General features: G+C 44.2%; 2 protein-coding genes across 2 annotated transcripts; both read right to left on the bottom strand.

Annotated features, from left to right (window-relative positions):
* Positions 1-853: 853 nt before the first annotated feature.
* Positions 854-14,741, bottom strand: ctsbb (cathepsin Bb). Its single transcript, XM_008292297.1, has 9 exons — positions 14,619-14,741; positions 14,416-14,501; positions 14,138-14,252; positions 13,445-13,560; positions 12,943-13,028; positions 12,710-12,853; positions 12,511-12,627; positions 1,241-1,369; positions 854-1,098 (listed from the first exon to the last, which is right to left on the bottom strand). Exons 1-9 carry the CDS (start codon positions 14,739-14,741, stop codon positions 1,022-1,024), a joined length of 993 nt encoding a protein of 330 aa, XP_008290519.1. The 3' UTR covers positions 854-1,021.
* LOC103364986 (squalene synthase-like) lies at positions 1,739-11,488 on the bottom strand. Its single transcript, XM_008292302.1, has 7 exons — positions 11,335-11,488; positions 7,081-7,178; positions 4,213-4,396; positions 3,973-4,101; positions 2,504-2,695; positions 1,947-2,133; positions 1,739-1,776 (listed from the first exon to the last, which is right to left on the bottom strand). The coding sequence occupies exons 1-7, from the start codon at positions 11,431-11,433 to the stop codon at positions 1,739-1,741; spliced, it is 927 nt and encodes a 308-aa protein (XP_008290524.1). The 5' UTR covers positions 11,434-11,488.
* Positions 14,742-15,292: the final 551 nt, after the last annotated feature.

Genomic DNA, 15,292 nt, shown 5'->3' with positions numbered 1-15,292 from the left:
ATGTAATATTCTGACAACACAAAATAGGACTCTGTGTTTTTTTTATATAAATAAACATATACAAACTTTTTTTTGCACTGTTTTCCTGCAAGTCATGTGGAAGATTATCCATTATCCATCTAGAGCACCATAGGTATTTTTTAGATATACAGGCCTATCTTTCTGGACTATTTTTGTTATTACTAATATATTTACAGTACACAACATGTGTAATGTTTCATTAATATTCCCACCAGCATGCAATTCGCACCTAACAGACTATAAAATTAATGCATTTTCCAAGTTCTAGTCTTGTGTTTATGTGCCTCCTGCTATTTATGTGTCAGAGATAATAACACGAAATCTGTTTTTCTCCTCCTGCAAAGTAAACAAAAGGCACACTTAGCTGTTGCCTAATTGATCTATAGGTTAAACTACAGCTCTGTATCACTTTGCAAACATTTTTAGCAATCAATCATATTGAATCCCTCTCGTAACGCCGTCCACATGTTCAGTTACTATAACATTTCTGAGGCTGAAGAAGCTGTAACCGCCATTTCACTATGACTTTAAATATTTTCAGGTAAAATATACAGCCAGCCAATATTGTGCCTAGAAATAGCTGCAAAGTGAGAGCTCTTTCCAAACTTCACTGTTTATCAGTAAGCTTCTGCCGCACATGCATTGTCTGACCAAAGTCCTAACTCCTTCACGTTACCTTTGTTGAAACACAAACATGTGCTTATCATTACTCAAAGTGTCTCAAGATTCACATACAGTCACTTAAAAATGTCACATGCACCTTAACTATGAGCAATAATTGCTAAATGAAGTAGTTATCTGATAAAAAAGAAAAGAAAAAAATAACCTTGAGATCAGTGCAATGATTTATTTGGAACAAAAGCCAAGCAACAACATGATACATGTAGTTTGTTATATGAAATCCAGCAACATCTGCCTTTCAAAGCAGCGGTGAAGTCTCTAAATAAGGTTATAATCTCCTTATTGATGGATCTGTTGACTGTCTGTTGACTCATTGTATCTAGTTATGTGGGTTTCCTGCAACCATCTCTGACTCGATGCCACATTCATCTGCTCCACGCTTGATCTTGAAGAAACCTGTAAGAAGAAGACGACAGAGAAGGGTGTGATTTAACATGTCCACTCACCAAGTGGCAAAATTACACTTTGTGACACTCATTTTACACGGATGACCAACAAACATGACATTCTCTCTTCTCAGTCCCTCGTCACGTCGTACCTTTGTCTCCCCAGTCAGTATTCCAGGAGTTTGCAGCCAGCCAGTAGGGCGTCCCTTTCTCCTCTCCCCAGCCCAGGATCTTAATGGAATGACCGCCCAGCATATCCCCGGTCACGTGCTCGTACACACCTAGTACAGTGACAGAGGCCTCAGTGATTTATTCATATTTAACACATTTACTGCAGTTTTGGACAACAGGCTGGGCTCCAAGATTAATCCGGGAGGGGGAAAAAAACTACAAAATTCAGTCACAAAAAATGTATGTTTACTGATTTTTCTCTAATTGCTTTTTTTGCTCAGCAATTATTAATATATTAAATATTAATCTCTTCGTGCCAGCCTAAATATTTTAAATCAAACAATCTGAGAAGGACCCTGCATGTTTCTTATATTGATGTGGATGAATGTGGATGACATGGTGTAACTTCAGCTGAAAGTGAAGGAGACAGGGTGCTAATTGTGGAATAAAGTTAAACTGCTTCAAATGTAAGTTATAATCTAACCAACTATGCCAGTGGTTTGGAAGTAGGTCAGCACTAACGCAAAGTATAAGCAGTTAATGTGCTTCCAAAGATTTAACATTAATACACAATGCAGGTTCTTGTTTGCTCGAGTGTGCATGTGGATNACACGATGTGCAGTTCAAAGATCACGTCGACCTGATCTGATTGAAATCGCTGCATTAATGGAGTTAATAATAAAACGCCTGCGTTCACCTGTGGAATGGCACAGAAGTTGAAGACGCTCTGGTTGCGCAGGCGGGACAGGTAGGCGATGACGTCCGGGACGTGCCGCAGAGCATCGGTGACCAGCAGGTTGAGGCAGGACAGAGCCGACTCCAGCTTCTCGGGCTGGGCGAAGTCCTCGAGGCGACCCGCAAACTGGCTCCAAGCCTGCAGGGGCACACAGGACACACAACGTATTGACACGGCATCGCACGTCGTACAGCATCAGACCTTCAGCTGCTACGTGAGCGACATGAATCTAAAGGATCGAGTGTCCGTGTTGTTCAGAATCTATCTGCTGACTAAATCTGAGGTCCGAGTGCATTTACGTTGCAATACAGAACTGCTATCAACAGGCACATAGTGGAAAAAATGAAAAAAGAGCTTATTGTAACGCCTTTGTACATACATTTCACAATACGCACTGGAAATGGAGAACATGACAAGCATTGTGAAACTCTTGTACGGCACAGCTGCAGCCTCGGCTCAAGCACACAAACCGACACACTGGCACCAGACCGGAGGCTCGTGTCCGTACCTCCCGCGGCCAGAAGACACGTCCATCCTGTGTGTCCTCCAGATAATCTCGGATGATGTTGGTCTTCTGCAGGAACAAGCCCATGGAGTTTGCCAGCTCGGTGTCGCGCCCGACTTCAGGATCCTCCAGCTGGGACGCAGAGAAGAGCTGAGACAGCCCGATGCCCACCAGACCGGCCACGTAGTGACAGTACTGCACGGAGGAAGCACAGCACGGCGGCGGCTTAACAGTTGTAGCACAGCGTGAATCACAACTAACGTTCAGTTCCCGTGATGTATGAGGGGAAGCAGATTTGCCAGCATTAAACATTTACACAACGGCGTCAGTCAGAGTCACGCCTGGTCCATTTTACTGGACTTTCAGGAATTTTTTGCACAATATGTGGCAAAGCTTGATAAAAACTCAGGCACCAACTGAAAGCACATGATTACAACAGATAGGACGATGAAGCTAAACTGTCAGCACAAAATGACCCACTGCAGCTTTAAATAACATCCCTGCTATTAACTGGGAGTCGACCGATCTTCGTTTGTTTTGTTATTTTTAACAATTCATAATAAAATGCATTAATTACACTACTTTGGCACTGAAGCAGCTCCTAAACAATGATATAAACAACATTGCAATGATAGTTTGTGTATATGTTCTGCATATAGCAATTTCAAACCCTGGTTATTGGTCTTCTTGTTTGACTAATAATCAACATAAGTCCTGAAAAAAAAACAACATTATTTGACCTCTAATTCTAACGAGCTTTTATTGCTACCAAAAAGTTGGTTTTCCACAACAGGAACTCAAGGTTTTACATTTACAGAAACGGCAATCGGCGCCTTCAGTCGTTCTGTTTCCTCTGTGGTGCAGGATTCGACATCTTAACAACGGCAAATATGAGTTACTGGACGTAGCTCCAGATCTAGGAGCACATGGGTAGTAGACCAACGGGGGATTTGTTATGTTGGTCCATACGGTGAGTTTTGCGTGTAAGATTGCAAACTATGAGAGAAGACGACTGCTACTCAACAAGGTCACTGAAAAGGCAGAAAAAATGACCCTCGTTGTCTGAGTTCAACCAATCAGCATCAAGACCCAAATCAGCAGTTTCCCAGGACCGCCCCCCCGGAGCAGGTTTTTTTTTTCTCTCCCCATGAAAATGACCCTTAAAGAGGCTGAACAGGATTTTCTTGCAGGACGAAACACGCACAAAGGTTTGGGCTGCTTTTAAAAGATCCACAAGTTCCTGCAGTGGGTAACGATGGACTGAAAGCACTGCAGGCACATCATGACCTTTAAAGCCAAAAACACAAAAAATAAAAGTGTTGTAAGGTGTTGCCTCTCTAGTAGGTTTCTATCTAGTCTCTACTCTGACTGGACAGTATATTAGCTCCGTGAAAGCAGATGGTGTTGTTGTTTAAGCCATTTGTTTTGTTGTTGACGTCCAACTATAACCGTAACACGAGGATGACGTTTACCTGGTCCCACTCCTTCATGGATCCCACTTTCTTCTCCAGGAATTCGGCCATTCCCACCCCCATACGGTGGCAGATATCCGAGATGACGTCTCTGTATTCCTGAGCGAGGTTCCTGAACTCCAGTGATATCTGAATAGAAAGAACGCACGACGATTGTAGCTACCACAGCCTCAACGGGAACGACAAAGCCTTAAATTAAGCACTGAGAGCCCTTTGTGTCCAGCATGCAGCGCTACTGACCGTGGGGAAGTCCTCCAGAACCTGCCGGTCTTTCTCCTGGCTCTCGGTGAAGCACCACTCATCCTGGTACAGGTAGGTGTGGAAGTCGTTCAGCATCGGCACCTTCTTGTCCAGAGGGATGCTCATGTCGTCCTCCACTGTGTCCAGCGCGCGCAGCACCAGGTAGAAGATGCAAACGGCGTGTCTGGAACGTAAAGAGACGAAACGACGGCTGAGTGAGGAGTTGCCTTGGCACTGACATACAAAATCACAGAAATAGAGTCAAGTACGGGGGTGTTACTGTCAATGTGTGTGGAGAGTTGTGTGTCTGTATCCCAGTCTGTAGCGAGATTTGTCAAAGATCTGAAAGTGCTGCCTGCCATTGGGAGCAACTTCGGGTTCAGTGTCTTGCCTAAGGACACTTCGACCGTGGGAATCGAACCGCCAACCTTACGATCAGAGGACCACCGCTCTACCACCTGAGCCACAGCCACCCTTGGCTTGCAGGCGGCGTAACTCCTGTGGTACAGAGCGGCAGAATGAATGAACCTGTGAGCCTGAACTCAGGGCAAAGAAACCCTGAAGTTGCAGATTTCTCACTGCAGAAGTGCAGCAAAAGTTGTGTGAAAAGACAGACCGTTGTGCTTGACTTGTAGCTGGTGATTTGTCTGTATTTCCAGCACCTGTAGCCAAACACTTAGACTTTTTTTTTTTAAAATCTATTACTATCTTTGTACACATTCACAGATCTCACTACAGATTGAGATGCAGACACACAACTCTCCACACATTTGCAGATAGTTCTGCTACGATAAAACCCCCCCATAGTGGAGCAGATGAGTCCGGTCTACATGTAGAGGAATCACTATAAAGCTCACACACACTCACTGAAGGTTTACAGACAGCTGCCACTTCCAGCTCCGCCCTGGACAGCGAGTTTAAATTAGGCCGACTATTAATGGTCTGAATACCTGCCGCAAGTCCTCACGGTGTAAAACCTCCAAAAGGAATTCTTCTGTAATGTGTTTCTGAAGTGCTTCAAGTAAACAACACTAGAGCTGAAACCATTTGTAAATGATGCAAGATGAGCTATGAGCTGACGAAGAAGCCAAACGACTGCTGTTGGTCTTCTTACATGACTGAGTTGAGGTTTTCTTCACAGAGTCTGCTTGAGAGTCAGTCTTACTTTCTTTATTATTACCTTTTATTCTGCAGACAGTGACGATGCTGACGTCCCAGATAACACTCATCAACTGCGTTTAGTTTGTTGCTGAAAGAGTTGAACCAACGCTGGACGCTGCCCTCATCATGTCCTACTTGTTGTTACTTGCTGCTGTTTTGTTGCCTCTTTGTGTCGTTCTTTTCATATAATCATGTGTGTTATGTGTATGTTTTCTCCTTCCTTCATGCATTTAAATGCACTCTACTAACTCTGTGCCTCTCTCTCTCCCTGCAGGTATTTCTGGCTCTGATCTGCAGTTAAAGGTCTCACCGGTGTCTATGTTCTGGTCTTTGTTTGTCTCTGCTATCCTGGTCTCTCACACACTTTACCTTCACCTCAGCCGAGCTGAACTGCAGGCTGTGTGAGGAGACAAGCATCCAAACAAACTACCAACATAAGCAGTGAAACATCGAATATTTTGTTGCAGGATTTATGGATAAAACCTGTAAACATTCTGAAAATGTTGCACCTGTTGAGTCTTTTTTCTTTTTTGCAAAAAACAGGATTAAAAAATAACTTTTGTCCTTTTTATTCTGTTATAATACGTGACGTTACAACTTTTTTATACTGCGCTGAAGACATTTTTTTAAACATTATTCCTGTGTTGCACTTTGGTTCTGCTTTTGTCGTTTTATAAATAAATAAATAACTGGGACTTGACTATATTTGTGCAGACTTTTGCTTTAAAAAGAGCCACTGAGCTGTTATTTAGGGACACAAACAGATGACTTTCATTTGTAAAGGAGCTGCAGAGTAGCTCCAAACATCATTTGGTCTGTTTTGTGGAGACTTAAGACGAAATAAGTATTTAAGCATATGAGTATGAGCTCCCATCGTCTGTCTAAAAAACATGAAGACTGTAGAGCTGGATTTATTTCCTCAATGTCAGATCACTGTAACTCTGTACCTGAGTCATTTTAGTTCTAATCTGCAAGACTCCTAATAAAAAAAAAAAAAAAAAACAAACAGGAAAGCATCGCTCCTGTACTGGCTTCCTGCTGAACACAAAATTAAATGTATTGTTCTTGGGCACATTTCAGACCTGCCTCTAACATCTAAGACTTTGCTTTCAAGCAAATGTTGACATTTTAGAGAAAAACCAGAAGACTGACATGTTCTTAGTGGCTTTTGGATGCTGAATATTTTATATGTTTAATACTTTCTGCAGATTCTCAGTCATCAGGTCATGATAATCCTCAGAGCCTCAGCAGAAAGCAACGGAGCTTCTGTTTAGAAGAAGCATGAACACACATTTAAATCCCTTGGCTTTAGGATTTCTTGCATTTTAAAGTTTTTAAACAGCTGATGTGAGACTTGTGCATTAAAACAGGCATCAAGGTTTTATTTTATTTGGTAAATAATTCTCTGATGAGAATCCCTCTGAAGCTCCTACAATAAGGTTGTTCTAGGATTTGATCTTTCCTGTTTTCCTTCGTTTTTTGTTATCTTACACCAATTTCATTTTGTTTTGCACATTGATTTTTGTAACTTTTCCTCCTGATGTGTTACTTTTTGCAAATACTTTCGTTGACTCAGGTTGTTTTAAACTTGCTATCCAATGAAAACAATCTGTTGCCTGCACAGCAGTAGAGGCGATGGTCGAGCAGCACATGAACATCGGTGCGGACACACCTCCTCCTCCTCTTCCACCACCAGCCTGGACTCACCTGAGCTCTCCGTCCAGCGCCTGAATCACAGCAGCGAAGCTCCGGCTGGTCTGGTTCAGATACAGGTAGCAGGTCCGCAGACTCTCGCTCATGGACTCCTGGCAGGAGAGACGGAGAAAGGCCGTTTGTCGGTGGAAGCCTGCGGGTCGGAGTGCGCAGCAGGGTCGGGCGGCCTCCTGCAGGCCCCGCTCCCCGAGCCTCCAGCCCGGCAGGAGGACGCGAGGAGCGGAGCCGCAGCCCCGACTAGCCACCGAGAGAGAGCGCTTGAAGACGGACAGAGAGACTGAACACTTGCAGCAAGCTGCGGCCATGCGAACAGCCCGACGCATAGACTACGGAACGACGGACTCCATGTCGGCGCCACGTTTGGTGAAGAAGCTGCAAACGCGAAGTCCATGTAGAGGACAAGCGAGGCGCGGGGGTCGAGCGAGGTGAGCGGAGGTTTGGAGGACGGAGCTGGGAGCGAAACGGAGCGCTGCGCAGATCTACAAACTGCGCCTGCTCTGTGCGCAGCTCCGCGGGGCCGGAGCGCAGCGTTTGGAGATCTGCTGTTATGATTACGCACACTCCTCCCACCCCCACCAGAGCAACTGCTGCAATTCCCAGTGTCCTAATCTGCTTACAGCGAGGGGACCGAACTGTTCAACAGCATTTTACTGAACCCCCAAAGTCACACAGCCGTTCAGGAGGTTTCGTTTGACAGCATTAGTTATAAAACAAGCGATTAAAATGCAGTAAATCTGTTGTTGCGCACGCACCTAACGTTGGGGGTTATGAAACCTGCAGACATGAGTGTGACTTTGGGACCATCATGACCTACAGATTGTTGTGTTAAAATACATGCATGTGTTATGAAATCATCTGTTTCCTTCTTCAGAAGTTACTACAGAACCACAAATCAGTAAATTTGTCAAAAAAGCAGAACTGAGCGCAGCTGTCAGAGGAAGTGCGCTGAGAGCTATGTGTGTGTTTGCTGACACCTGGTGGCGGATAGTGGGAAGGACAGCAGCATGTTGTTCTGTTTTTGTTTTGTTTATTCAACACAAGTGTGTCAGCAACAATCTGTGACCAATCAGAGGTCCGGATTCAGGAGCCTTTCTAAACATCATGCAGTCAGATGATACGGAGCTCCTTCATGTTACGCTCTCAACAAGTACACGAATGTTAGCGTGACGGAAACGTTGTCATTGTACCGAGTCACTCAGAGCTGTGCAGGATGTTGTTGTGCAGCCCAAACTTTGTGTCGGGCAGCGATAGTGTGCTGTTGCCGAATATGTAGATATGACCGGCTACACCAAACGGAGTCCTCCTATCAGACTCTTGCGCGCTAGAAAAGTAGGATAGCAGCAATAATTATGCATTTGTGAGGTCAAAGGTCATGGTGAGATCTTCCACGTTCCTTCACGACACCTTCAGGTTCCCTCTCAACAACTTTTGCACCGATGGTTTTGCCGGCTGTATTGAAGCTGCTGTACTCCAGACTTCCTAAATAAATGAACACATCTGTTATAGCCGCTGTTTCAAATAGCAACAGCTGGACAAATCCACAGCACCACGGATTGAACCACAGCAGCAACCAAAGCCCAGACAGCAACCGAATATCCAGCCACAGCTTCACCATCACGGCAGGCAGAGCGGCTGGATGCTGCTGCAGATCAACCATCTAAAACGAGTAATAAGCACTGAATGCATCATCAGTTAATCATCAGTTTTTCAGTCGTGTCTGTGTTTGCCTAAACTTGGGCCGTGTGATAACTGAACTCACGCTGTTCATATCAGTCAGAAGGAATGGAAGGAATGGACAGCAGTTGTACTGTGACGGACCACAAAAGTATCGTGAGGTGTCGCAAAACTATTTCAAGGAATGCAACAATAATGCAGTGTCCACCCTCTACACCCTGCTTAGTGCCCTGTACAGGGTGTTCGGCCTTCTGCAGGGCTGTCCGAATGTTCAGTTACAAACGTTACGCCATACATAGTGCACTGAAAATATCCCACAATGCACCGTGAAACGTAGTCGATGGTCGCTAGCCAGCAACATGGACCATCGTGCGTTGCGCGAAAGGAAACGAGACAAATGAGAACACGAAGACTTGTCATTAAAATCTAAGTAGTTAAAAGCTAAGTAAATTCCAGTTCATGTTTTGTTAAACTTTATTTTACCCGTTTTGTAGCGACGCAATAATCTGTGATGTGTTTGCACAACATGGCAACGGCACAAATAGTTAATAGTGCGAGTGGTGTCCAAAATGTTACCTAGCCGAGGTTTTCCCTACATCCTATAAAGTGAGTCGTTAGTGAGTGGATGATTTCAGACACTAAGCTTAAATTGTGTAACTACAGACTGTTTCACTTTGAGCTGTTTGTGTAATTGAATGGTTTGTGGTCAAACATTAGCATTTATGCTACTTTTACATGACAGTTTAGCTTTTGACTGAAGGCGTTAAAAGTAAAATGTAAATGTCCACCTTGTTGAGATTGCCACTGTGAGTTTCTGACGTACAGCCAACTTGTGTCGATGGTAGCAGAGTAATGTAAAGGAGTTCATGTCTGAAATCGACTTTAGAGTGTTTTATGGCTCATGGTTCCTGCCTCTCTTGTCCCCTTTTCACAGCATCAGACATGTTGATGTGTTCAGACAGAGCTTAGTGCAGGGACCTGTAGCTGTGCTTTATTGGTTTATGCTTTATAAATGTCTTGTTTGTTTTGATTTTGATGTTAACAAGAGTGTTTTTTCCAATCAGGCTTTTCTCAGCTAAAGCGACTCACTGTAATCAGATCATTCCTGCCTGATTTGCATGAGATTATACGTGCATTTATTTTTAGCGCTCACTCCAGAGCTCCTCTCAGCGACTCCGGCTGGTTCAGATCACTGCTGCCTCCATCTGAACTCACACCGAGAAACATGATCATATCACTTCGGTACCTGCCAGTTTACAGCAGCTACGTGTGCAATTCTGTTTTAATTTTAATCACTTTTAAATGGCTTTGCTGCAAAGTAGATCAAGGACTTTTTAACCCCCTTGTGTCCCGGGATGCCCTCTCAGATCAGTAAATCGAGCTCGGCTGGTAATTCCTAAGTCCGGGGTCGTGAACGAGGCTGACCGGGCCTTTACCGTCACTGCACCCAAACTGTGAATTGGTCTGCCAAGTAAGAGCAGACGGGCAACATCGTTAGCATCCTCTGAAAACGTTCTTTTATTGAAAGGCCTTTATGAATATGTGCTAGTGTTTATTTATGATTCTTTTTTGCTCTTGTTTTATGAGCCGAATGTTTTAATATTCTTTGTTTTACGATCTCTGTTTTAATGCTCTCTGGGTTCTTTTATTATCTTTGTTTATTTTTAATTCATTTTCTTGCTTTGCTTTTTAATTATTCCATTACTGGAAAGCACTGGTTATAAAAACACTACGCAAATAAAGTTTATTAATAATATTTTTATAACCAGGTGGATACGTCGATTAAATTCAATCATGTGTAAAAGCAGCCTTTAGTCTCACTTGTATGTATATGAAAGATGATGCAGATCTAGTGTGTTAGTAAATGTTGGATATGGGGGACGGAGGTGCCCTGAAATAAGGTTTTGCACAAGGCCCTCAAAAAGTTAGGAGCTGCTCTGGCTGCAGCATCAATGCAGTTTGAAGTTTGTTGAATCACTTAAACTAATATTTTGACGATTTAATGAATCCAATAAAATACAGATAAACTAAAAGTATGACTCGCTTTGGGGAATCTCAGACACATTGTGTGGATATTATGGAACTGATGTGGACCCCGTAGGCCTGTGAAGTCTCTGCAGGCTCTGCTGCCTCCAGGTCACATTGGTGTTTAAACCTAAACAGTGGGATTAGCCCTGAAACATGCGCACATCATCTCCCCCCACCGGTGAGCCGGCCAAGCTCATTATATAACCTAAAGCCCAAGTCAATGGTCATCTCTTCCCCTGTGTACCTGAGCCAACACTTGGTGAGATCTAATTTGACCACCAAGTCCAATTAGCTGCCTCTCTGTCCACTGGCTCATTAAGCAGCAGCAGCAGCAGCAGCACACAGCTCACTGTGATGCAGAACATACAGTACAGTCTGTCCACCGGCCTGTGTGGCTGCAGTGAAAGCTGTCAGCTGATCCTCTGGAAAGGAGGAACAAAATGTGCAACACTCGACTGGTGAGAAAAACGCAGCAGCGCATCCGAGCTGCGCGCAGCTGCAGTGTTTTACCGTCACTGTGTGATGTCTAGATGAGGTTCTACTCACATAATCCAACTTTGGCATCACGGTCCTGCATCCCCCCATCTTGAACTTAAACAGGTTGAAGATCTCCTCCGGGTGTCCCAGCGACTTCAGGATGTCCATGTTGCTTCGGTGTGTTCGGCTCAGCTGCTCTGTTCTTCCTGTGAACCCGACGAGATGCTCCCCATCGACGCTGCAGCGGCTCCACCATGCAGCACGACAGCCCGGCGCTCGGTCAGGAGACTCGTCAGATCGACTGACGCCTCTGATTGGCTGGCGCGTCATGGGCTTAGCGCGCAGCCGCCAATGAGCGGCCAGAGCGTCTGGTGTGATGCCCCGCCCCCATAGACTGTCAGCGGAGCGCGGCTTCTGATTGGTCCGTTCGTTATCCGACTGGGAAACGATACCTGCTCAATGAAGTTAGTGATGATCCCAAGCAGCGGAGGTACCTGTTGACTGATGTCACTCTGGGTCCAAACATTCATGTGTGACAGAGAAATATGGAAATTAATCTGTCTCAGATATATTATTACGAATAAGAAAGCTTTTTTTTTTTTTAAATAGGTTATTATTTGTGTCCGACATACAAAGAATTAATATGAGAGGCACTGTCCGTTTTTAAACACATTTTTAATTTTTATTCAAAATATTTTCACCTAAGAAAATGTCACAGCAGTGGAGTCACATACTCATTAATATTAATTACAAAAAAAAAGCAAAAAGTAAAGGGTACAAAACACAAACCAACAAAAAATAATAGGTAGCCCGTGCGTTTTAAGACAGTTGTCACAAAGGAAGCGTTCAAAATGACATGTTGTTTGCCTCTTCAAAGTGCCTTTCTCTGTGAATTAAACGAGGCTGCAGGAGGTGTGTTGGCTCACACTCAGCTATGTGTGGAGTAAAGCTGCCTGAGTCTGAGCTAAGCTGAGCTGATTCATGGCCAAGTAGTCTATCAGCAAGTCATTAAGGTCATTAACGTCCCACAGGCCAGGCACAGAGAGCTTACGTAACTTTAGACTCTCTCCATCTCTGTTATTTGCAGTCTCACACACACACATGAACAAAACTTTACATACACTCGTAAAGACCACGTATATCAGCAATTTCCCAGAGGTTTCCACCAAAGGNGATGAGAGGTGTGTGTGCATGTGGATGAGAGGTGTGTGTGTGTGCGTGCAGTATGCAGAATGTAAACCTCACCGGTCTTGTACAGCAGAAAATCTGCATATACGTCGAAAGATGCCTCCACAGGCCCGAACTTGTACAGCTCAGTCATGATCTGCTCCTCCTGGGATGGGATGCTGTAGGTACGCCGACCTGAAGGGGGAGACACAGGAGACATGAAGGACAGCAGACGGAGCGGTTGCCATGAAAGAGGATGAATTGTAGAGGTCTGTACCGTAGTGTTTGTCCTTCACATATGACAGCGAGTATCCATCATTGCACTGCATCACACACTTGGGAGTCTCCTGGATGCTCCCACAGGGAGGACGGGTTCCGTTGACATGGTGCTGACAGGGGGCGATGCTGTAGGGTCTGCAGCCTGTAGCACAGTCGCCACACATCAATATCAGTCAGGACTTTAGCAACCCGCAAACAGTACGATCCACCTCACGTGTGTGATGAACTGACCGACTTTGGAGTTGTACAAGCCTCCAGTCACCAGCCCTTTGTTTGCCCAGTACTCCCAAGCAGAAGAGGGATAACCACCAAAACATCTACAACCACAAGAGAAAACAAAGTGGACACTGTGTGTTTTAATAGCTCTTTTGAAGGGGCTCTCCAGCGATTTAATCCTGCATTTGGACGTTTGAGGGTCTAAGAAGAGACTGATTGCAAACTTGGTCAATATTTTCTCGCAAACATTTCATCACTTGTCTGGGTAAAGACACAATCTCTCACTAGTGACCCTCCAGTGCCACAACACCATCTTTATCTAAAAAAAAAAAAAATGTAGATTTCCCTTTAAATACATAAGTCAACAAGCTGACAATGACATATTCATGGCAAACTTTCAGTCTTTGGATATTAAACCCGATTTTCCAGATGAAGTAGTCCTTTTCTGACACACTGAGTGTAAAATTGCCCTTTAAATGGACAAACTGATTATTCCTCCCATCACAATGACACTCACCCCATGCCACAATCATCACAGCAGGTGAGCAGATCTTCAGCGGAGATCTCCACAGAGATCTTACCACCGGTCTGGATGCATAACCTGTCAGATATTGCTTCAGCTGCCCCAAAGGCCTGCGAGAAACCGAAAATGGAAAAATGCTTAAAGAAGATGGCAGCTGGTTCTGAAATGACTAATGACAACTTTACACAGTAATGATTCTGTTAGGGCCTAAAGAAATCATGATAACATCATTGTTGTGATGTCTATGGATTATATTATCAAAAAAGAATGCTGTTAGAAAAATTCAGTTGTGAGTTTTGTCTCTATTTTAGCAAATGAATCACATGAGGAGAGGAAGCATGAGTCTAAAACCACAACTGTGCTGCATGTTGTTCCTCTGCTACCATAATTACCATCAGTATCTGTATATCCTGACTCACTACAGTCCCATCAGTGCAATATTTCCTTCATCATGTGTGATATCACTGATGACCTCAGTATTGTTGCCAGCATCACTTCATCTAGTCTCTTATTTTATTTCCAGTATTGTATTTATATCCCATCGTTTCTTCTACTCTTCACTGCATCTCTTAAATCATTTTGTTTTTTTCTGACCAATATCTGGCAAAATAATTTCCTTTGGGATTAATGAGGTTTTATCTCGTCTCATCTCATCTACTCGACTGTGATCTGTTTGTTGTGTCTCACCCAGCAGGATCCACAGGAGCCCTGGTCTCTGATCTGCTTGATTGTGGGACAGTTGGGCCACTGCTCGCGGGCATCAAAGCTGTCGGGAAGCCTTATTCCCTCAGTGTTATGGACCCTAAACGAGAACGGGAGGGTCATTGAGACACCGCAGATAAGACGAACCTGCTGACTGTCACCTGATTGGACATGTGATGGGCTGCACACACACACACAAACAAACACACACACACACACACACACACACACATACACACACCCTCATGCTGTGTTAAACGTACACCTCTGGCAGCTTGGGTCCGTTCCTGATGGTCCCACAAAGTGCCTTCACATGGCTGATGTCAACATTCTGGAAGTTCTTCCCGGCCTGAACGTAAAACAGTGGCGTTAAACGTAGAGCACAGAAACCTCTGCATTTAAGGGTTTTTGTTAGCAGCTGTCAGAAATAATGAAATGTCGTGAAAAGTGGACTGAAAAGTCTCACCGTCCAGGTGGTGTTGGCCTTGTTGATGACATCAACCATCTCGGAGGACAGGAGAGGGGGATGAGGGTGTCCCCAGGTGACAGAGACCGTCACCAGGACAGTGAGGAGGAACAGCGGACGCATCCTGCAAGACAGACATCAGGGAGAAAACACCAGGAAGTCCATCACAGCTCAACAGGAAGAGGGGTCTGTTCATGGAGCTTCACAGCGTTGCAATGAAATCAGGATTCAGGTCGGGATTTTCCTCGCTGTCTTCTCTGTATTCACACTGTGCATCTGCTTGAATTATTTTAGCCACATTCCCATGTTGTAATGACTGACATCTGAATTAAAGTTTAAAATAAGCACAGTGGTGTTTTAAAAATCAACGGAGCTGTACCTGCACAGAGACATAGCGACTGGAGGATGTCTGATAGGTGCAGGGAACATATAGATAATAAACTTTATTTGTATAGCACTTTTTAAGAACTGAATTCACAAAGTGCTTTTACATAATAAGGAAATGCAGTGAGACGAGGCGACGCAGGAAAACAACAAAAAGTGCAGGCGAACACTCAAAAAATATAAAAATACACACAATGAAAATGGAAAAGAACAGACTGGAAGGTGTATGATAATAAAACTAGTGAAACTGATTAAAAAGACGACATCACAGAGGGGAGTTAAGATAAAAG

The sequence above is a fragment of the Stegastes partitus genome, unplaced genomic scaffold (assembly GCF_000690725.1).
Source record: "Stegastes partitus isolate 25-593 unplaced genomic scaffold, Stegastes_partitus-1.0.2 Scaffold799, whole genome shotgun sequence".
Classification (NCBI taxonomy): domain Eukaryota; kingdom Metazoa; phylum Chordata; class Actinopteri; family Pomacentridae; genus Stegastes; species Stegastes partitus.
Note: the sequence above shows the minus strand (reverse complement) of the source record. Positions and strands in the feature narration are given on the sequence as shown.